The following is a 24,253-nucleotide window of genomic DNA, read 5'->3' as shown; positions in this document are numbered from 1 at the left end:
TACAACAACTCCAAAACGATGCGTACACTCTACCTAGGGAAGATATAAAGCAGTTGCATGATACAGACATGAAAGTGACAAGATTTAACTCCTTACTCATAGGACTATATGACAAGCATGCTCCAGTTAGGCAAGCCAGAGTCACTCGCTTGCCTGCACCTTGGTTAACAAGCGATATAAAAGCAACAATGGCTTGCCGTGACGCAATGTTTCGCCGATACAAGGAAACAAATAATGAACTAGATTTTGAACAGTATCGTCTTTTACGTAACAGAACAAAGCAATTAATTCGCAATAGCAAATTTAATCATATTAAAAATGTAACAAGGAACTTAAATGCACGTGAAACCTGGAACGAACTTCGAGCTATGGGAATTGGAAAATGCTAAGAGCCACATGTGGCAACTATATCTCTCGATACACTTAACTCTCACTTCGTAACTAACCCAATAAATGAATCTCAACCTCAAAATAATATCAATCCAAATAAAAGAATCAGTGACCCTACAGAAAACGAAAATAATTTCTCTTTTCTTTCTGTCAGTGTAAATGATGTAAAGCGTATTTTGAATTCAGTTAAGTCACAAGCTAAAGGAGCAGATAACATCACAATAGGCTTTATAAAAACATTATTGGCGCGGTCCTACCAATAATTACCCACATTGTAAACCACTGTCTCACCACAGGGACGTTTCCAACTGCATGGAAGGATGCTCTAGTAACTCCAATATTAAAGCATACCGGTACCACTGCAAATGCGCCATCTGATTATCGTCCTATTTCGATTCTTCCCCCTCTCCCGAAAGTTCTTGAACGAGTTGTACACGAGCAGCTAGTAGGATTCTTAACCAGACATTCTCTTTTTGACCCATTGCAATCTGGCTTCAGAAGGGGACACAGTACTACAGTACGACTGCACTTCTTCGGGTAACAGATGACATACGACTAGCTATGGAGAAACGGCAGGTGACGATACTGACACTCCTTGGCTTTAGTAGTGCGTTCGACACGGTAAATATAGACATACTACTATCCAAGCTACGCTCTATGCATATCGGCCCGATAGCCCTAATTTTTTTTAAGTCGTACCTTACAAATCGTCGCCAGTGCGTTGTGGTAAACAATCAAAGATCCTAATGGGCTGTAAAATCATCCGGTGTCCCTCAAGAGTCTGTTCTAGGACCCTTACTGTTCGTCTTGCATATTAATGACATATCTTCCACACTTCAGTATTGCAACTACCACTTATATGCTGATGATCTGCAGGTATACAAACACACGACTACAAACAATTTACATGAAACGGTTCAGCATATTAATTCGGATATTGAAAGGCTTACCGCCTATGCTAAAAACAACCACTTAATCCTAAATCCTTGTAAAACACAAAGTATTATCATAGGATACTATAAATTATTACATGTAATAAGCAATATCAATCCTCCTCCAATCATAATCAATGACGTTGCTGTACCGTACCTTAAAAAATGTAACTAATCTTGGAATCTCCATCAATGAGAATCTGACCTGGAATGAACATGTAACAAATGTATGTAGAAAGGTTCATGCAGCTCTATATCCCCTGAAACGTCACAACAATTATTTTCCTCAAAACTTAAATTAAAATCCAAACACTACTATTCCCAATTCTAGGCTACTGTGATACGGTACTAGTCAATCTAAATGCTGAACAACCTTTGAGACTTCAGCGAGCACAAAACTAATGCATACGATATGCCTTCCAACTGCGACATGGCGCTCATGTTAAACCATAGTTCAAAACATTGGGATGGCTACGCATAAATGAACGAAGGAATTTGTACCTAATGACACTTGTTTACCAAGTGCTCTCGACGAACACTCCTACTTACCTCTCTTCTAATTTTCGTTTCCTTTCCCCATTCCACGAAATTAGTACCCGTTCTGGTTCCCTACTTGAAATTCCACTAAGTCGAACGAATTCCTACAATCATTCCTTTTTAGTTACTGCATCGAGATTCTGGAATACACTCCCAATGGACATTCGGCACCTTACTTCCTCTCATAAATTCAAATCTGCCTGCCGAAAGTTTTTCCTGGGAACATAAAACTGAGTTGTGTGAATCATGTGTGTTTGTTGTGTGAATGGGTCTTCTTCTTCTTCTTCTTCTTCTTCTTTTTATTATTATTATTATTATTATTATTATTATTATTATTAGTAGTAGTAGTAGTATTAGTATGTCACACTAATTGACGTACTGATATGTAGGCCTAACTTAGTCTTAGAATTATCTGTACGTAGTATTATGTCCTTTTAGAATTTCTATGTCTTACTTTTATGTTTACATTTTTAAATTTTATTGTTTATAGTGGTTAAGTGTAAGAGGGGGCAGTGAGGCCTAAATTCGCCACAAATGTAAGCCAGGAATAAATAAATAAATGAATACAAATACAGTAATTCTGCAAGCTAAGAAGTTCATGAACACGTTACGGCCATTTCAAATTTCGTAAACTTGCGTCTAAAATGTTACGTACAACATTTACTCTTGAACAGTAGGACTGAACGAGTGAAAAGCGTTAACCTCGTCCACACTGGTCCTTGCGTGAGTATAAATAAGACAACATGACTATACTAATTATGAATGAGGTTTGAAACAGGAAGATGTTGCGCAGCTCATTTCCTTCCGTTTGAATGCTTGAAATTCCTGACAAGTTTTCTTTCATACAACTTATGCTACAGTATGTGATAAAAAAATATACGATTAGTAGGTAGAATATTTTATTGTTTGACATTTACATGAATTACCAACTTAGGGCTATAAAATGACAGGTAGAAGAAGTTACCAACATAACATAAGACACCTCAAAGCACCGGTTTGCCCTTCGAACTCACACATTGGGAAGGAGCATTTTTATTTTGCTTAGAACTGGTGAGGACATTTAAATCGTTTTCGTAGAAGAAGAAAATGGTAAGGATGACTATATCAATTCATTTCCTGATCTTCATTTCTTCTCGGTGTGGAATACGGACTTCATAGACGGGTTCACCTCCTTCACTCACCCACACACTTCCATTGGCGGCATAACGGATCATATGAAGTACTCCCTTGGCGACATCCTCAGGCCTGTGAAAAAGAAACGACTTGCTAAATATAATTTGCAATATTGAGGAGTTACTTTCCAGACAGCAGGAAATCGGTGTTCTCTCTGTGTTAGGGAAAGACTAAACGCTGCTACCAAAGCAGCCTGTCCCTTAAGACGGCCATAGAATAATTACATTTAAAAATCGGCCCAATAATAACCTACGGACTGGAGAATATATGGGTGCATCTAAACAAGGTACAACTAAAAATACAGATAATTTGCAATTGTCCTTTCCAAAAAAAAAAAAAAAAAGACCGCTTTGTTTTAGTACACTGCAACGCGTCTTCTGTATGTATTGGCGAGAGCTATATTATGTAGAAGAGTTACCCTTGGCGTTTTTGTTCCCTGTCACTCCAGTATGTAAGAACGTCCTACATTAACTGCAGCAAGAGTGGCAACAAATGGGCGGGAAAGAAAAAACGAATGGCGTATGGCTTTTAGTACCGCGATTGTCCGAGGACGAGTTCGGCTTGCCAGATGCAGGTCTTTTGATTTGACATCCGTAGGCGACCTGCGCGTTGTGATGGGGATGAAATGCCGATGAAGACGACACATACACCCAGCCCTCGTTCCAATTAATTAGTGACGTGCGCAAGTGATGCCTGGAATCGCGGTACTCGACACTTTCGAGTCCAGGCTCGGACTCGTTTCGCTTGCGAAGACTCGATGACAGCATGACGTCTCTCGCTCGCTCTTGGATGGATGGATGGAGCATGCGTACAAGTGGTCGCTGGGGTTTTATGGGATTGCGATAGACCGGTACGATATAAATATTCTTAATGAGTGAGCAAAATAAATAATCTGAATTTGATGATGACTTGCGAACGATAATACTACAACTATATATATACGCATAACAAAGTATGAAAATATCCGTTCACGGAGTCTCTCACCCACTCCACTGAATATGCCCTATATTCTAATATTGATAACACAGCTTATCTGGCCTTCTGAGCCCAACATGGCAGGTTCGATACTGGTTTAGTCCGGTGGTATTTGAAGGTGCTCAAATACGTCAGCCTCGTGTCGGTAGAATTGCTGGCACATAAAATAACTCCTGGGTGGCTAAATTCCGGCACGTAGTTGGACGTAAAACTCATATTATTATTATTATTATTATTATTATTATTATTATTATTATTATTATTATTATTATTTAAAATCACTGTCACGGTGCCTGGCTCCATGGCTAAATGGTTAGAGTGTTGGCCTTTGGTCACAGGAGTCCTGGGTTCGATTCCCGGCAGGGTCGGGCATTTTAACCATCTTTGGTTAATTTCCCTGGCACGGGGGCTGAGTGTATGTGTTGTCTTCATCATCATTTCATCCTCATCACGACGTGCAAGTCGCCTACGGGAGTCAAATCAAAAGACCTGCACCTGTCGAGCCGAACCCGTCTTGGGATCTGCCGGCACTAAAAGCCATACGCCATTTCATTTTTTTCACTGTCCCGGTATGCCTACAATCGTCCGAGGGGACAGGTAAATAGTTTATATTTACATCATACTTTCGGCAGATATAATGTAGGGTATTAAGATTAGGCGTCCAGAATGTGATGTATGTACACGAAGCAAATCATCAGACAGAACGTCATTCTGTTCTAGCTAAACAGCTCATGGAACTCAATGAACCAAATAATACACCCTCCGTTTTGACGTTTATCATTCCAGCACATGATTGTGCAAAGGAACAAACCCGAGTGTAGTCTAGAAGTTGACCGAAGGTCGAAGAATAGCGGTGGGATGTAAGCAGTACTTTTTTTCTTTTGCTATTTGCTTTACGTTGCACCGAGACAGATGGGATAGGAAAGGCCTAGGAAGTGGAAGGGCCGTGCGCGTAGAGGCGCGCGGCTGTGAGCTTGCATCCGGGAGATAGTAGGTTCGAATCCCACTATCGGCAGCCCTAAAGATGGTTTTCCGTGGTTTTCCATTTTCACACCAGGCAAATGCTGGGGCTGTACCTTAATTAAGGCCACGGCCGCTTCCTTCCAACTCCTAGGCCTTTCCCATCCCATCGTCGCCATAAGACCTATCTGTGTCGGTGCGACGTAAAGCCCCTAGCAAAAAAAAAAAAAAAAAAAAGGAAGTGGAAGGAAGCGGCCGTGGCCTTAATTAAGGTACAGCCCTGGCATTTGGGAAACAGTGGGATTCGAATCCACTATCTCCCGGATGCAAGCTCACAGCCGCGCGCCCCTAACCGAACTGCGTGTTTCTGTGGTGATTTGTAGTGTAGTGTGTTGTGTGAATATGAAGAGGAGAGTGTTGGGACGGACACAAACATCCAGTCCCCGAGCCAGAAGAATTAATCAGAAGCGATTAAAATCCCCGAATCGACCGGTAATCGAACCCGGCACCCTCTGAACCGAAGGCCAGGACTCTGACCATTCAGCCAACGAGTCGGACAATAACAATAAGTGATACTACAGCACATATATGTTTCTGAACGCCCTACACACGTACCTTTGCAATAAATAATCTGGCAGTAATATTGTCATTATTTCGCACAATATTATTACACATTTTTGTACAAGGACGTCGCGGAAATAATATTTCATAGCTATCAACAAATCCCTGGTGGCTACTTCCAGGCTGCACAGTAATAATAATAATAATAATAATAATAATAATAATAATAATAATAATAATAATAATAGAACGCTGCCGTTATCGACATTAGAAAAGGTGGGGTACACTGTGTGTAAACTGTCACCATCCCACGCTCATCTTCGGTCCTACGTGTCTATCTTTCAAGTTGACGTTTTGTTAGTAAGTCATAAATGTTTTGCCTATGATGATAATAATTATCGTATCAATCAAATTATTAACGACCGATGACTCAATAAAACTAATGATCAGCAGCAAACATATTGCAATCCACATCACAAAAACATTATGTGGGTGACCCTGAATGCCATGCAATCCAGTACAATAGATTATAGTTCTAAGAAATGTCCATAGATAGCGACACTAGTATGCTTGGACTCAAGTCTGGAGTCGAGTATACCGATTCTAAGAGCACATTACCACTCGATTCCGTCGCTAGCCCATCACTACAATTAATAAACCAGTTATGGTTAAAATGCTCGACGCTGCCGAGAATTGAAACCGGGAGTCCTGTGACCAAAGGTAACCATTTAGTCATGGAGACAGACAACATATGGGAGGATTTCTACCTGAGCGACACCATGACAAATCTAGAGTGGACGCAAGGAGTTTATGATCTGAGACAATCACAAAGGTTTCCGTTCACAGGTTTCATTATAAATTGTGTAAAATGAAGTGTTTTCATGACCCTTGCTTTGATTATAATAGCAGTGGATGTGGTGAACACTGCTACAGATACCATGTATTAAGGTGCTGATCGGGGACAGAATCACTAACGTTTTTCACATACAGAAGTTTCATACATTGTATCCATGCACCTTGTGTACAATTAAATACTTATTTAAATATAGTATGCTGCATTCTACTACAACATATAGTAGTAGTTCAGTGGTCTCACTCACGGTTTGAGTGAACGTTCAGTAGTAGTAGTAATAGTAGTAGATGTAGTAGTAATAATTCAGTTTCAGTATGCTATTGAGATACTAGACCAGGGCCTCTCAAACGCTCAAAATCTCACGCGTGCAAACTGAGGCGCAGAGTTCCTGTTCACAGTGCATCGGTTGCACTCGGCTCGGGTCGAACCAACGCTTCGTCTCTGGGCTACTCGGCTAAGCTCGGCTCAACTCGGCACAACCTGGTTCAGATTTGGAACGCTACGGAGCAAGTGAGGAAGAGGGAGACAGGCAGAGCGAGCGAGACATGCGTATGGAAAGAGAGATACAGAGCTATTGCTCCAAATCGAGGAGTGGGGATCTGCACTCTGGTCAACCAAGCGAAGTCGTCTTTTGCACCGTGCACAGTGCATGCACTCTGAGAGGCCCTGTGCTGCTGTGCAGCATTTCTTATAAATAGGTCAAATAACATGACTGATATGAACTTGCTCCATGCGTTGCTCGGCTTCTTTCTCGAATGTTTACTTTCAGCATTTATTATCACATGTTAACTTTGTGTCAAGTGATTTTTGAAGATTTCTTTGTTGTGACGTTGATTGATATTCTACGAACTATTTTGTAGTCTTAGAGTTATTGTTGTGTGTTTAATTTAAAGTTTCATCTTTAGATTATTTTGTTTCGCGTGGAAGTTTGTCCTTGTTGCAGCCCAGATCGTCTGGGAAGTAGATGATCCTTTCAGACAAATAATAAAAATAAGTGATAATTGTATGTACACTGACTGACAGAGCAAATGCAACACCAAGAAGAAGTGGTTCGAAAGGGATGAAAGTTGGGGAAAAAACAGAGACGGCACGGACGAATAATTGATGTTTATTTCAAACCGATATGCAGGTTACACAATGCGCACGGCATCGACTCAGTAGGATGTAGGACCACCGCGAGCGGCGATGCACGCAGAAACACGTCGAGGTACAGAGTCAATAAGAGTGCGGATGGTGTTCTGAGGGATGGTTCTCCATTCTCTGTCAACCATTTGCCACAGTTGGTCGTCGTACGAGGCTGGGGCAGAGTTTGCAAACGGCGTCCAATGAGATCCCACACGTGTTCGATTGGTGAGAGATCCGGAGAGTACGCTGGCCATGGAAGCATCTGTACACCTCGTAGAGCCTATTGGGAGATGCGAGCAGTGTGTGGGCGGGGATTATCCTGCTGAAACAGAGCATTGGGCAGCCCCTGAAGGTACGGGAGTGCCACCGGCCGCAGCACATGATGCACGTAGCGGTGGGCATTTAACGTGCCTTGAATACGCACTAGAGGTGATGTGGAATCATACGCAATAGCGCCCCAAACCATGATGCCGCGTTGTCTAGCGGTAGGGCGCTCCACAGTTACTGCCGGATTTGACCTTTCTCCACGCCGATGCCACACTCGTCTGCGGTGACTATCACTGACAGAACAGAAGCGTGACTCATCGGAGAACACGACGTTCCGCCATTCCCTCATCCAAGTCGCTCTAGCCCGGCACCATGCCAGGCGTGCACGTCTATGCTGTGGAGTCAATGGTAGTCTTCTGAGCGGACGCCGGGAGTGCAGGCCTCCTTCAACCAATCGACGGGAAATTGTTCTGGTCGATATTGGAACAGCCAGGGTGTCTTGCACATGCTGAAGAATGGCGGTTGACGTGGCGTGCGGGGCTGCCACCGCTTGGCGGCGGATGCGCCGATCCTCGCGTGCAGACGTCGCTCGGGCTGCGCCTGGACCCCTCGCACGTGCCATATGTCCCTGCGCTAACCATCTTCGCCACAGGCGCTGCACCGTGGACACATCCCTATGAGTATCGGCTGCGATTTGACGAAGCGACCAACCTGCCCTTCTCAGCCCGATCACCATATCCCTCGTAAAGTCGTCTGTGTGCTGGAAATGCCTCCGTTGACGGCGGCCTAGCATTCTTAGCTATACACGTGTCCTGTGGCACATGACAACACGTTCTACAATGACTGTCGGCTGAGAAATCACGGTACGAAATGGGCCATTCGCCAACGCCGTGTCCCATTTATCGTTCGCTACGTGCGCAGCACAGCGGCGCATTTCACATCATGAGCATACCTCAGTGACGTCAGTCTACCCTGCAATTGGCATAAAGTTCTGACCACTCCTTCTTGGTGTTGCATTTGCTCTGTCAGTCAGTGTATATATGCGTCGTGCTACAGATATTTTACCTGGCAGGGTCATGAACCATGAATCAAAATGATAAAGGAGAAAATTTATTCCATTATTTGTAAACCAGTTCGTGGGAACTCGAAGCGTGAAGCACCATCCAAGCAGCCAAAAAGATGGGAGTCGGGAGTCCGCGGGATGAACTAGGGAATTCCCAAAGCCAGTCGACAGAGTTTAACTCGATCACGAGCTCTCAGACCATGAAGGCGCGGGCGTGTTTCCTCGCGAACAAAATTTCCAACCCAATGGAAATCAGTATAACCAACTTTGTTTCCAATGAAGTGTACTTCAAGGACTAAATTAATTAACAAGAAATTAAAAGATCAGTATATCAATAGTAGGTTTTATGACGACCAGTGGCATGCTTTGCCGGCCCCGCGGTGTAGGGGTAGCGTGCCTGCCTCTCGCCTGGAGGCCACGTGTTCGATTTCCGGCCAGGTAGGGGATTTTTCTCTCTATCTGAGGGCTGGCTCGAGGTCCACTCAGCCTACGTGATTAGAATTGAGGAGCTATCTGACGGTGACATGGCGGCCCCGGTCTCGAAAGCCCAGAATAACGGCCGAGAGGATGCATCGTGCTCACCACATGACCCCTCGTAATCTGCAGGTCTTCGGGCTGAGCACCCGTCGCTGGGAAGGTCAAGGCCCTTTCAAAGGCGTTAAGTGCCGTGGGGTTTGATTTTGTTTTTTCGTTTTTGGTGGCATGGTTTATTGTAATAAAATTGAAGAGAAGGGAAACTAATATGCAACGTAAGAACGGAAATTTCGTTCACCATCTGGCAAATATTTGTGTGACAATCGAGATTGGGGAATTACCAGATACTGAAGGTTAGAAATATCTTTTCACATTGTTATGAGGGTGTTTAGGAGTTGCAGTAAGGCTGTAAAGGAGAGAGCCTATAAGTTACTGGTAGGATCCTAATTAGGGTATGGTTCCAGTGTATGGGGCCATCACCAGGATTTTTTGATTCGAAAACTGGAAAAGATCCATATGAAGGGAGCACGATTTGTTCGGGGTGATTTCCGACAAATCAGTGTTATTATAAAAATATTGCAAACTTTGGGCTGGTAAGACTTGGGAGTAAGAAGATGAGCTGCTCGACTAAGCGTTATGTCAGTGGAGAGGTAGCTTGGAATGACGTCGGTAGACGAATAAGTGTGAGAAGATTTTTTAAATTAGGAAGGATCATAATATAAAGATAAAGTCGAAATTAAAGAGGACAAACTGGAGCAAATGTTCGTTTATAGGAAGAGGAATTAGAGATCGAAATAATTTACCAAGGGAGATACTGGATATTATTATTATCATTATCATCATTATAAATTCGTGAAATATTCACTCCACCCGGTGGCTGAGAGTTGCTGCTCCCCAAGAGAGCCGCTAGTCGCTCAGTGCTCTCATAATAAGCAAATAATATCGCTGAATACACTCCATTTCATGCAATCACATTATAACTTCCTAGATCTGGTTCTAGCAGCATGTTTCCGAGTAATCTATTTTTCAACATCCAGCAAATAATTTTAATGTTCATCAGGAAAACAATTTCAATCTAACGATTCGACTTACACTTGTTGGGGTAACTGGTTCAACTCTCGGCATCCTTCTTTGGCTATATCGTCCGATGCTCGCCTGTTAAATTCAGCGACCAAAGCTGTATCTGTCACTCCCGGGCACATAGCGAGAACACGTACCCCTGTTCGTTCGAAGTGGAACGGCATCTATAACAGAGAGAAATGCAGTACGCTACCTCTAATGCAAATGAACACAACAGAATAAACAATTTATGGTACTTTGTTTACACTCCACATCACTGCAATTTCGTGATCATAGTGTTTGAAACATCATGTCTTCGTTAATAATCACTTCTTATATTAATTAGTACAAACATCTTATAAAATACGCAGCATAATTTTATACACAGTCGAATTTTATTATTGTGATAAATAGGATCTTCACTCGGCTAGAAATGTCCGACAGTGGTTTGAAGAACACGATCACCTTCCGCGAATTCGAAATCTAGTCAGCAGCTCATAGCCCATGGAGAGGACCACACGTCACCACCTAGCGATAAGGTGTCTGCCTACACATATCAATAGTTTCTGTCAGCAGCAAAAGATGCGATTCGGGAGATAGTGGGTTCGGGCGCACTGTCGACAGCCCTGAAGATGGTTTTCCATGGTTTCCCATTTCACACCAGGCAAATGCCGGGGCTGTACCTTAATTAAGGCCACGGCCGCTTCTTTCCAATTCCTAGGCCTTTCCTATCCCATCGTCGCCATAAGATATATCTGTGTCGGTGCGACGTAAAGCAAATAGCAAAAAAGATGCGATTTATCCGAGTTCATAAAAAGGAATAATTATCGGCTTTCAGGCCAAGGAGACAGTGTTTCTGAAACAGATTAGTTTGTGTACTGCTCGTAATGCTGCGTTGAAAGTGTATCGTGAGTTGGTAATTGGTGGTGGTGGTTGTGGTGGTATTTTAAAGGAAGTACTACTGAGCAACCATCCTCTAATCAGAAGAAAAATTGAAGTGGTCCAACACTTCGAAGAATGTAGGTATCAGCAAATGTAAGGGAAGGGATACGAAGGGCGTGAAAAAGAAAAACTCGCTAGGCGTCGCAAACCTAGTTCCGTCGGGGTTGGAGAAGAACAAGAGTTTACCATGGAAGGTTGTATAGGAAAGATGAAAGTGAGGAGCCTGACAGAAATAAATGGAAACAATGCCAGACGTCTGTGATCGCCAACCCCGCGCCCAAGTCGAAACACCTCGCCCCCTTTCAGTCGCCTCTTACGACAGGTGGTAGTTGGCAAGTGGCTGCATTGTGAGTAGCCGACTGTAAACCGTGGAACACCACGTGTCGTTCATGTGGGACGTTAACGTCAGGTTCGAAGGTGTTTGAGGAATTACCAATACGGTACAGTGGAGCAGCGCACTGTAAAATGAATCAGGAGACGATGGTTCAACAAACTCCGTTTCGTACGGGGCTCCGAAGCCAGCAGATGGTCTGTGCACCTGTGTGACAAAAGCGCATCGGCAGAAAGAACTTTAATTTGCACATCAGTGTCGGAATTGAACTTTTGTTGACTGGCGAAGGGTTGCCTTCGCCGTCATAAACAATGTTAGATATGCAGATGACACCGTAATTATATGCGACACCATTGAAGGTCTTCAAGGACTATGCAGGAGAATTCATGTCAGTGAATTAAGATATGGTCTAAACATCAATACCACAAAAACCAAGTTCATGATATTAAGCTGAAGTAACTATGAAGGTGTCTCCATTTCGTTAAATAATCAAAACATTAAACGACTTGAGACAGTTCACATACTTTCGGAGCACCATAACAGACAATCTGGACCCTGTTAAAAGGATCAGGCGCCGTACTGAGATTTCCAGATCATATTTCCAAACGATAAGGGCATTCTTTTGTGATGACACTATGTGTCAAACTCAGGCAAAAGCTGTTGATGTGTTACGTCCGGTCAACACTGCTTTATGGAGTAGTGACATGGACTGTCAAAGCTTCCTCCATGAACAGATTAGAGGCATTTGAAATGTAGTTACTTAGGAAAATGTTCAGAATAGCATGGACATATTTTGTAACCAATAATTAAGTGTAAAAGAGAGCGTGAGCTTGCAAACGTCATCAAAGCCAGGGAAACAGCTCATTCAGGCCATATTATTTGAGGTAGAAAGCACGGGCTTCTTCAGTTCATATTACACGGAAAAATAGAAAGCAAACGAGGAGCTGGTAGACCACCGTTGTCAAAGTTCCAAAACATGAAAGACTTGACTTGCGTCAACAACACTGAACAACTCTTCAAGTTAGCTAAAGAAAGGTGTGTTTCCTTCAAGACAATCGTCAACGACTGGGGGACCGGACATGGTACTTGAAGAAAAAGAAGAGCAGTACTTAAATAAACCTATCGCAATCAGAAACATTGGGTCAGAAGTAATACAATAAACCCAAAATATCGAAAACTGGGCATTGCCGAGCCTGTGTACAATATAAGAAAGCCGAGGCTGCCGTGCGCCGCAAGCCGCAACAGAGTACACCTGCTTCTCCCCGCCAATCATATGAAGAAACGCCCGGAAACACTCGAGAAGAAGTAATCGAATTGATGAAGTTTGGAAATAGTGTGATATAACAATATTTACAAAACTGGAGCCCTGCAAAATAAAGTTTTCTAGCCCTAAATTCTGCACATTCAGTTATTTCTAATACCGAAAAAAGTACGGCCGTAGCTCCGACCCCTTGAGTTCTTTTCATTTCCATCTAAGTGGTCAGGTACCCTTCCCAGACCTACTGTATGTGCAGGGATGTGTTCACTATAGAAAGCTTATGTAGTTGTTGTTAATTTGTGCTGTCTGTAGATCTAGAGATGCGTATTAGGACTGACAGAAACACCCAGTCCCCGATCCAGAGAAATTAACCAAATGCAGTTAAAATCCCTGGCCCTGTCGGAATCGAGCCGAAGGTCTCTGAATCGAAGGTTCCCACTGTGGGTGGGGGTGGTAGAATAACACCTACGGTATTCCCGTCCTGTCGTAACAGGCGACTAAAAGGAACGAAGAGGCTCTTAACTTGGGAGCGTGGTTTCGCGACCACGGTGCGCTTAGCTAGGTCCTGGCATGGCTTCCACTTACTTGTGCCAGGCTCCTCACTTTCGTTTTTTTTTTTTTTTTTTTTTGAAGTGTCAGACCTCTTCAATTTTCCTTCCGATTAGTGTTAATAGAGGATGATTGTCCAGTTGTAATTACTCGCAAAACAATACTTATCACCTACACCACATGAAGCGAAGGTCACCACACTGAGCATTCAGTGAAGCAGCCGGACAGTGGCTGTAATCGCAGCGTCCTCATATATAGTATTGTTACGCAGTAATATGACTGCCAGCCCCCTTGAAGGCTCCTTCAGTATTTCCTGGAAAAGATGAGTGACTCATGTTGGGCAGCTACCAGCCGGCCTGTGGGTACCTGACGACCTCGACTCCTATTGTCTCCTTCGTTTGGTGTCTCCGAGAATTTTCTGGAAGGCGAAACTAGAACACTTGTATTGGCCGCACCCCGAAGATACTAGAAGTTCATCATCAGGTATATAAAAGCAGGCTCACCTCGAAGAGTTGCTGTTGTTGATGTTGTTGCTGTTGTTGTTGTTGTTGTTGTTGCTGTTGTTGTTGTTGTTGTTGTTGTTGTTGTTGTTGTTGTTGTTGTTTAGAGTGTTGAGTAGTCAGCAGTTACGAGTCGTAAGCTGGGAGTTCAATGTGTGAACTGGTAACGTTAGCTGATTGTTCGATTTATCAGTATTGTCTGGAGTCGACCCAAGTTTACAATAGTCGTACTTTGTGATTGCCAACAGGCGAGTGTTCGAACCCGACTACATGCAACTACTTTGTAAAGGGACAATAGTGCGTGCGAAACGAAGTGAAGTGAGAGTGAAAGTTGAAACCTGTCAATCAAGATTGCTGAAGAATCGCCCGTTACAGTTATTGACTACGGTACCAGCCAAACACCGACCGTGGGGATAAGATACTTTTGTAAATAGCCAGTAGTTAGTAAAATGTTGTCTTTCATTTTTGTCTATAATTGAGTTTGTACTAACTGGAACATTCTCGATTCCATTAGTTCAATAAAACAGTCAGTGGTTTATTAGTAACCATATCAAATGACGAGAATATATAAACGAGCGCGTTCAATATATAATGCAGCACATTTTATTTCTCGGCCAATTTCTGTTTTAAAAACTGGAATTCCCACTTCGTCTCGTAGAGTTTCATGAATTTGTGGTAGGTGGCAGAGCTATAACTATCCTTCAAAATGGTGTCTGTAACGGAGGTGCGTACCAAACAGAGCGCAGTTACTCAGTTCCTTTTGACGGAAAACTAAAGTTTCACAGGTATTCATAGGCGCTTGCAGAATGTCTACGGGGAATTGGCAGTGGACAAAAGCACGGTGAGTCGTCGGGCAAGGCGTGTTTCAACATCACATCACCGACAGGAGCTCACAAAACTTCAGTGGACTGTTCTTCCTCATCCACCCTACAGACCGAATCTCGCGCCTTCTGACTTCCATCTGTTTGGCCCAATGAAGGATGCACTCCGTGAGAATCACTACGTGGATGATGGGGAAGTTATCGATGCAGCATGACGTTGGCTCCGACATCGACCAGTCGAGTGGTACCTGCAGGCATACTGGCCCTCGCATTACGGTGGCCTAAAACCGTAGCTTTGAACAGAGATTATGTTGAAAAATCGGGTATTGTAGCAAACGGATTAGAGAATAACATACTGTATATGAATCCTCAATTTAAACCTACCTGCTTTTATAAAAAGAATGTTGCATTACACGTAGTACAGTCATGAAGTTCTGAAACTTGACGCCTGGAGGATAGGCACCCACACGACTCTGTATGTTGCATACGTTGGCGCATTACACGGCATACATCCACATATAACCACATCCACCCTCAAAATAGTCGCCGTTAGCCGTTAACCACTTAAACAGAACCACATACACCCGCAAAATAGTCGCCGTTGGCTGTTATGCACGTTTGCCAACCTTGGTATAGCTGATGGAAGCACCGCTGAAAGGAAACACCATGTTTCGTCTCCAGTTATTATCCAGTTGGGAAACGTCGGATCATCGTCAGCACTACTGATTAGGTCACCACAAGTCGTCATGCGATCATCACGTTGGTCTTGCGACAGGATTCGTGTCACATTGTGCTGGGTAACATGAGACATGCTGAGGACATCCGTCAGAATTTTGTGGCAAGTACCATGGCTGACCCCTATTGTTGCTGCGAGATCGTCTACCGATTGGGAGCGGTTAGCACGCACCAACGTTGCAACTTCTTGGATCTTGTGTTCCGTTTGAACTGTTAGTGGCCGACCAGAACGCATATCATCTTCCAAACTGTCCGGTCCTTGCACAAAACGTCGGTGCCACCTAAACACAACATTGCGACTCAGTGCGTCCTCACTGTAAGCCTGCTGCAACATTTCAAACTTTTCGGCAGCGGTTTTGTCTAATTTCTGGCAGAACTTAATGTTTGCCAGTTGCTCATACTGTGACATGTCAAGGTCCGACTGGCGCATTCAAATCACCGTCACAACAACAACCTACGTCTGCTTCCAGTGCATACACTCTACTGTCTCTTGCAGGGACGAGAGACTAACTGGCATGGTACTATACCACGACGCCACCTATGAGCTATAGTGCATCACGGCGCCATCATGCGGTCAGTTTCAGAACTTAATGACTGTACAACGTATATAGAACTTACTTCGTACCCTATTGGTCGGTAGATGACTTTAGAATGAGAATTTAGACTATTAAAATGGTGTCAAATTTCCCTTTGGGAAAAATTAAAAGATCATAAATACGTCTTTTAATAAGTAAAGGTCAAATTGATGATGATAGATTAATTTGTATGTAAAGAATCGTTTTCGAGAGACAACTGTACGGAATTTGGAGTCGACAAGTGTAGGATTCAGTGCATCGCAAGAGAGAAACTGGCACAGGCCTACAAAACTACTGCTAATGAAATAATCAGTTCTTCAGAGTATTATTAGATGAGGCCTCGTTGATAAAAGAGCCTTCTGTATGCCTCTCAGTCATGGCCATCCACCAACACATCACATGGCATCCTGCACGGTTGCTAAGTAACATGGCGTCACACATTTTGTATCCCTTATTTCAGATAATCTCCAAATAGGCCTATGAGAGATGTTGATGTCAATACAATTCGCTTTTGAAAATATGATATTCTTTAAGAACAATACGCTTATCACTACTAAGAAATGCCGAGACTCACACCAAGTTAACTTCTTTTTCCGACGCCGTTGGAGTTAGTATTCCTTTCACAGCACATTAGGTTGAAGTGGAATCAATAGATCATTTCCAAAATTCTCAAAGAGGGACAATAGCATTAATTACTTACACCAAATGAGCGAGAGAGTCCAACGACGCCATGTTTGGAGGCCGAATACACTGGTAACCCAGCCATACACTCAAGTCCTAAGATGGATGCTATGTTAATAACCACTCCACCTTTGCCTCCTTTATTTTTGCCCATTTTCTCCAATGCAAGCATTGTGCCTCTTACGACGGCTGTCTAAAAGAAAAGGAGATAACAAATATGTATCTTACAAACTGAGAACATAAGTAATTTTGTATTATCATAGCAAAGAACACACTTGTTCAATAAGACTAAATACATTTGCTGTCATTTAACCAAATTAGAATAATTAATCAAAATACAATCTAGAGTAGTGGTTTCGACTCCTTGTCTGAATGGTCAGTATTGAGGCCTTCGGTTCAGAGGGTCCCGGGTTCGATTCCCGGCAGAGTCGGGGGTTTTAATCGCCTCTGATTAATTCTTCTGGCTCGGGGACTGGGTTTTGTGTATATCCGAACACTCTCCCCTTCATATTCAGACAACACATCACTCTACCAACCACCACAGAAACACACAATCGAAATTACATCCCTCCAAATAGGGTTGGCGTCAAGAAAGGCATCCGGCCGTAAAACATGGCGAAATCCACGTGTGCCACACAGTTCGCACCCGCGACTCCACAAGGTGCGGTAAAAAGGGGAAGAAGAATCTAGAGCATTGTTTTCAGACTGTGGTGTTAGATTTTTAGTGGGTACTCGAACAGTTTCCAAGTAATACATTTTTACTAGTGTGCGTTGCGATCAACTGTGGAACAGATGTGAACTTGTCAATAATTGTAAATAGTGGTTATTCAGTGTGTGTTAAAACACTCTACCTCTCTGTGCAGTAGTTTTGGTTTTAAAGACCCTGATAAAAATCACAACCCTAAACCCCATGGCGCAACAGCCCCGGAAGACTATGGTCTACCAAGCGACCGCTGCTCAGCCCGAAGGCCTGCAGATTATGAGGTTTGTATGGTCAGCCGTTATTCTTGGCTTCTTAGACCGAGGCCGCCATCTCACCGTCAGATGGCTCCTCAATTGTAGTTACGTAGGCGGAGTGGACCTCGAATCAACCCCTAGATCCAGGTAAAAATCCCTGACCTGGCCGGGTAAGGTGCAGGCACGCTACCCGTACACCGCGGTGCCGGCTTAAAGATCCTGATAACCTATCACAATATAAAAATGAAATTACGTCTGTCTGCCTTCCGAAACAGCATCACGTCTAATTCGCTGGGCGAAGTTTTATGAAATTTTGCATTAACATTTTCGGAGAAAACTGTGAGATGACTATGTTTTATTTTGAAACATTGTCCTGAAATTATTATATTTGTGAAATCATTTAAACAAAACGTGTAATAGTTTGAAATGAGTATACGTTTCTTTCTCGATCAATCACGTCTAAACAATTGGACCATTTGAGCTTAAATTCGGTACGGGTATACGGTAGATAGATAGATATTGAACATAACAGGCGAATTTGCCCCGATACATGTTCACATCAAAAAGAAAAGAAAATGAATACCGGATTCCCTGGGCATGCCATGGGGTATATTGGATACTCCAGAAACGTGACACTCCCAAGATAGAATCACCACGGTAGCCATCCTCAGTCCCCCATGCCACGCCCATCGTCTCCACTTAATATTAAGAAACAAAATAAAATGAACAATAAAGGATACTAAAATAAAGCAAGAAATAATATTGGTGACTACTACTACTGTCCGGCCGTAGGATCACCCCTGGTGAGAAGAAGGCCGCCCTCCCGATGATGACACGACCGGCCCTATCTGTGGGGCCCTAAGGAAGATCCCCACAATCCTACCAGTTGACAATGCATTTCTCTCACCATTCCATTGTGGCCTGCCACGAGAAACTGGAGCCGCTCTCCTCCCATATCCCGCCTCTCACATTTCTCTCTTCTTTTACTTATTTGGAGTGGGCCCGTCTCACTCCGTCTTCTTACGGTTATGTCCTGCTCTCCCTTGTCCGTCATTCCTTACCAGCTCCTACCACGCGTGAATAGTGAGAGAAAAGCACATGCCCTAATGTATACAACCAAGTATTAATAATAATAATAATAATAATAATAATAATAATAATAATAATACACAAACTCTACCTCACAACAACTAACCTGGCCCTACCCTGACCTTGCATTCACCACACGACTGTACACTCCACATGGCCACGACAGATTAAGCTACAAGAACCGCTGACTACTTTACAACAATTTTGGCTCACGCCCTTGTAATCACTACTGCTTACTCCGCATTCTTTGTTCCATGACCTCATTCCTCTGGATTCAAGTTAACCAAATGACAACAATTGTGTACAATCCTCAATATCGCAATCGGTAAGGCATCTACATTCCAAGATACCAAAACACTACCTCGCCACCTCAACAACCTTTGTTATCACTTGGTCTTACTTAGCCTCCAGGCTCGAATTCAAACTACTTCACTATATCCACATCACCCACACTTCACTAGCTTCTAAATTTTCCAACAAACTCCAACGACTGAATATCCTCATACTCTTAACCACTTCTCCCTTGCATTCTGACATATCGTCCTATGCCCCTTCTTCTTCCATTTTTTTCACACAGGAATTTTTCACCGCACATAAATACCTGTTCAGTTCTCCTCCATTTTCCCACTCCTTAATAATCCACCTTATAATACCCTGCTCATCCCCTTTACCTAAAATTTTCCGATGTTTGGCACTCAGTAAACTATTTCTAATTTTATTTGTTTCTTCACACTTACCTAATAAGTGAAAATCACCGTTCTCGGCCCCACAAAGTATACATTCTGCCTTATCTCTACCTTTTAGCCACCCCGTATTTTTATGTAATCCCAACAACCACCATACCAACCCTCTCCTTCTCAACCTATCAACGTATCTAATATTTATCCCCGTTACTTCCTCAAATTTATTAAAAACACTAAGGGAACTTCTTAATCTACTTTCGGCCAATAATATCTGCCTACCCAGATCTCTAATCCTCCTTACAGTACCTTCATCCCTCTAGCTTCTGTCTTCGTCAACACCTCTTCCCACATGTACCCCGGGCCTATCATCTAGCCAGCTTCCCTTATACATAATCTTCCGTTGTTGTTCGTACGCGGCCTGTAATACCCTCCCTCCTTCCTGTCTTTTCAAATTCATCCAATATCTAACTATTCTTTTCACACACTCAGATTCCAAATCCTCCCCACACATTAATTCCACCCCTGCATTGGCTGTCCACATCGGGAGCCCCATCACCATCTTACCGAAATTAGTAATAATTCATCTTAACTCTTTTGTCATCCAACCCCCAAACTTCCGCGCCATACAATACCCTCCCGAAAATCACCGATCTTAGAACTAACCTCAGGGTTTTATAATTGATACCCGGATATTTCGCTAGCAAGTTTTTTACTGAGGCTAGGGCGGCCCACCCTCTGTTCCTCGCCCTCCTAATATGATCATTCCAGGTGCCTTTACTATTAATAATGACTCCTAGATCTTCTACCTTGCTTACCAGTTCCAACCTTTCTCCCTGCACAACCCATTTCCCGTCATCCCTTCTTCCTTTGTGTGCCTGGGCTATTAGCATTTTAGATTTATTCCCATTAATTTTCAAGGCCCATTTCTTCGCAAAATCCGACACTGCATTTAAAGCCTTCTGCATCCCTCCTGAGGTTAGAGTCATCAATATCACATCATCAGGAAAAATCAATCCTGGAACCTCCACCCCATTAACTACCGGCACTGCCCAATTGCTTGCCCCATGCCCCTCCAAGATATCGTTAATAAATAAAATAAACAAAATTGGTGATAATTTGCACCCCTGCTTTAAACCCACCTTGGACTCTAATGGACTGCTCAACCTATCGTCTCCCAATTTTACACAGAACTTGACTACCCTATATATCCCCTCTACTGCCCTCATCATCTTTCCCGAAACCCCCAATCTTCCCAGTTTCTCTAATAGAGCTTCCCTATCCACCTCATCAAACGCCTTTTCAAAATCGATTGCCGCCACATACACCTTCCTTCTTGACAGGCTCCTATACTTTTCCAGAACTGTCATCATTATCATTATATTATCCACTGTTCTTTTTTCTTCTAAATCCTCCTTGGAAATCAGACAATACTTCATTCTTTTCTGCCCATTCACTCAACCTGTTCGCCAACACCCATGTGTACATTTTACTTAAGGAATCTAACAGAGATATTCCTCTATAATTATTCAAAGATCTTATTAAATAGATTCACTATGCCCTCTACCATTGTCTCACTTTTGCTAATTTCTTTCCAAAAATTATTATTATTGATCCCATTACAACCCCCAGCCGACCTGCCCCTGATTCTTTTTATCAGTCTTAAGGTTTCGTCCCTCGTAATTTCCTTGTCCAGATAGTAATTTGCCACTCTTCTATTTCTTCAAATTACTTCATTCCCTGTCTTCCTCCTTATCCCCGAGTAATTCACTAAAGTAGCTCACCCAATGTACATCTTCAATGCTCTTTACCTCTAGACTCCTTCCACCCTTTATTATTTTGTTAATCCTTTCCCAAACTTTTCAATGCTGTTAGTCTTACATTTTTTATTTATGGCTTCAGTTCACGCATTTTTTACCTCACAAATTTTCTTTTTATACTTCTTCCTCAACTTACAGAAGTCGTCCCTTTCTGTAGTCCCCCTCTTTCTTTCTATACTCTTGTAACGCACACAGCACCCTCCTCCGTATTCCTTCACACTCTCTATTAAACCATTCCTCACCCTCTTTCTTCTTCTTCCTTCTACATTTTACATTCTGTGCTATCATCTTTATTGGATGTAACATCTATTCCAAGGCTTTATCAATATTATTCTCCTCTAACGCACCTTCCCAACCATATTTCAGAAATTGTAATTCCTCTCTTACTACCCTATCCCAATCCCGTCCCACTTGCTCTGACCATTTCTACTTGTTATATCCACTCCCTAATTTATCCTTCATCTCAACTTCCCTCCTTATATGCGCCTCTTCCATAGGTGTCTGTTCAAGATCTTCATATTTTCACTTCCTTCCTTTCCCCTGTCTCTTTTCACCCCTACTTTCTGGCCCTGTAAATTATTACTGTTTCTTATCACAATTTCTGCCACTAGGGTTGAGAAAATTTTTACCCTAATTGGCCTCTATACTTTAGTTTTTCTCACTCTCTCCACATCGTCTATGTCCACTTCACTGAAGTTTATCTTCATCCTATCCCGTATAACATCTACCACCTTGGATATCAGGTCAATCTTGCCTTCCCTCTCACCTTCCTCCACACTATATATAAATATGGCTTTCTTCATTCTCTCCTGCCTGTACCCCTCCGCTTCTCTCTTCATCATCATCACCTCCTCTTCCAGATGTTTCACTTTCGCTCTGAATAACTCTATTTCCTTCTCATTATTGTCCACTCTCCTGTTCGATTCCTCCGTCTTCGTTTCTAGCCATTTCTTCATGTTCCCTATCTCCTTTCTCTGCTCCTCCATCATGTCCTTTATTTCCTGTATCTTATCCCATTGACACTTTTCCTGTATTACCTCACTCACTACCACCTTGAGTGCTGCCAAGTCCTCCATGCTAAATTTTCCGCTGGTATTTGGGCCTGGGTTTAATTCCACCCCCCCCCCCAATAACCAGTAGCACCGCTATCACTGCCACTACCAGCACCGCTTCACCCATTCTTACTCCTTCTTTCCTTAACACTCGTCCATTCTTGGTCTCCTTCTGCTTCACCTGCCATTTCCCAATCGCGGCCCGGTACTGCTCAATACCGACCATGTTCTCGGCACGCACTACACCACGCGACTTCACTCCACGGTTGCTGAAGCCAGACTGTTCTTACGGGTATACGGTATCTAAGATATTCATTTCAAATATAAATGTATTGATATGTAGGTATTTACTAAACTTGCGCATATTTTATCCGCCAAAAACCAAAATAAAGGGCAAATAGTTAGTCCTATCACAAAATTAAGCACAATTTATGTTGTTGTTATTGTTTGTTGTTGTTGTTGTTGATGTTCTTGTTCTTGTTGTTGTTGTTGTTGTTGTTGTTCAAACCTTGCCACCTTTCTCAATTAGGTCGGGCATGAAGTGAGATAAAACTTCGTAGCGAGTTTTACGACCGGATGCCCTTTCTGAAGTCAACTTCATTGGAAGAGTTAAGGGCACATGTCTATGAAGACAACAGTCAAGTAGTGGAAAATCACAATTTTTGCCACAATAATTTGGACAGATATATTTATTCTAGGTGGATAAGAATTATCACATGCAATGACTGAATATTGTGGATTGTTACTAGCTTATTAATTAACCTGTTATGCTTCATGGTTAATTTCTATGACAGTTTATTTCGTACAGTGTTTTTTAAGACTGCTAATTCACTTCGAGCTGTCGGAAGGGTAAACTGTGAAACTACTCACTCATGTTACATGAATATTATACATTGACACCCACTACCCGCAAGGCATGTAGATGTAAAGTAGACTACAATCACGACATTCGGAAAAATAGTTTTTTGAGGAAAATTTCGAATATTGCTATTCAGATTTTCATTAATTTTATCGAAAATTGTATTGCTCTTATTTTCATAAATAAAGAGCTACATTCATGATTGTAGTTCACGTCCAAGGTAATTGTACATTGAGACAGTGTGGTTACTGAGAAATTGCAGTTACATTCTTTTACTTTGAATTACTCTCCTGCAAAATTGTATGTTTTAGAATATTTATTTCACTACCTCTGAAATTATAGACCAATGAAGTTTGGCTCACTTTTTTAGTGTGCAATTATCTTTAAAATGCACTACACTCATAAATGCAGCTCTTTTTTTTATGAAACTAAGGGCAATACAATATTCGACAAAATTTATGACAAGTTGACCACTTCTTACAAAAAACTACTTTACCAAGTATCATGATTGTAATTTACTTTTTAACTACATGATGTTGGGTGTAGCTGTAGAAATACCATTTATATCACGTATGTGGTTTCCGCAGCTACGCACCTACCCTTTCGACAGCTTGAAGTGAATTTTCAGCTATAAAAAACATCCCTAGAATAAGCTGTCAAAAAAATTAATCATGAAGTGTAACCGGTAACTAATAAGCTAATAGCAGTCTACAGTGTTCATTCATTGTCCATGATAATTTTTGTTGACCTGGAATAAGTATTTTTATCCAAATTATTTTGGAAAAATAATAATTTTCCACTACTTTTCTTAATCATATGAAGTTAATAACATTATATATGATAGTAGGAACGGTGAGGGTGAAATCCTGAGGCGCCACATAACCTAGTCCTGTCAAAAATCACCAAGCGGTCTGCTCAAGGCTTAACGTCCCAATCCGACGGACGAATTATCATGCATCGTCATACCCCTTACTTCATATTGCACCCTACCTCCCATCCCTTAAGGTCCTTCCGGCAGCCACCAGGGTGCGTAAG

At 42.5% G+C, this 24,253-nt stretch overlaps 1 protein-coding gene across 4 annotated transcripts in view; it reads right to left on the bottom strand.

Annotated features, from left to right (window-relative positions):
• Positions 1–2,741: 2,741 nt before the first annotated feature.
• Positions 2,742–24,253, bottom strand: part of LOC136874031 (15-hydroxyprostaglandin dehydrogenase [NAD(+)]) — an 80,979-nt gene continuing 59,467 nt past the window's right edge. For 3 of the 4 annotated variants that reach the window (XM_067147522.2, XM_067147523.2, XM_067147521.2), the window contains exons 5-7: positions 16,781–16,954; positions 10,403–10,554; positions 2,742–3,104 (exon numbers count right to left, since the gene is read on the bottom strand). In XM_067147522.2, coding sequence (XP_067003623.2) covers positions 2,969–3,104; positions 10,403–10,554; positions 16,781–16,954 — 462 coding nt within the window. In that variant the 3' untranslated portion in view covers positions 2,742–2,968. The remainder of the gene's footprint in view (positions 3,105–10,402; positions 10,555–16,780; positions 16,955–24,253) is intronic. The other variant, XM_067147524.2, reaches the window with a different exon arrangement.

This window comes from Anabrus simplex, chromosome 5 (genome assembly GCF_040414725.1).
Source record: "Anabrus simplex isolate iqAnaSimp1 chromosome 5, ASM4041472v1, whole genome shotgun sequence".
NCBI lineage: Eukaryota > Metazoa > Arthropoda > Insecta > Orthoptera > Tettigoniidae > Anabrus > Anabrus simplex.
This window is presented reverse-complemented; position numbering and strand designations above follow the sequence as displayed.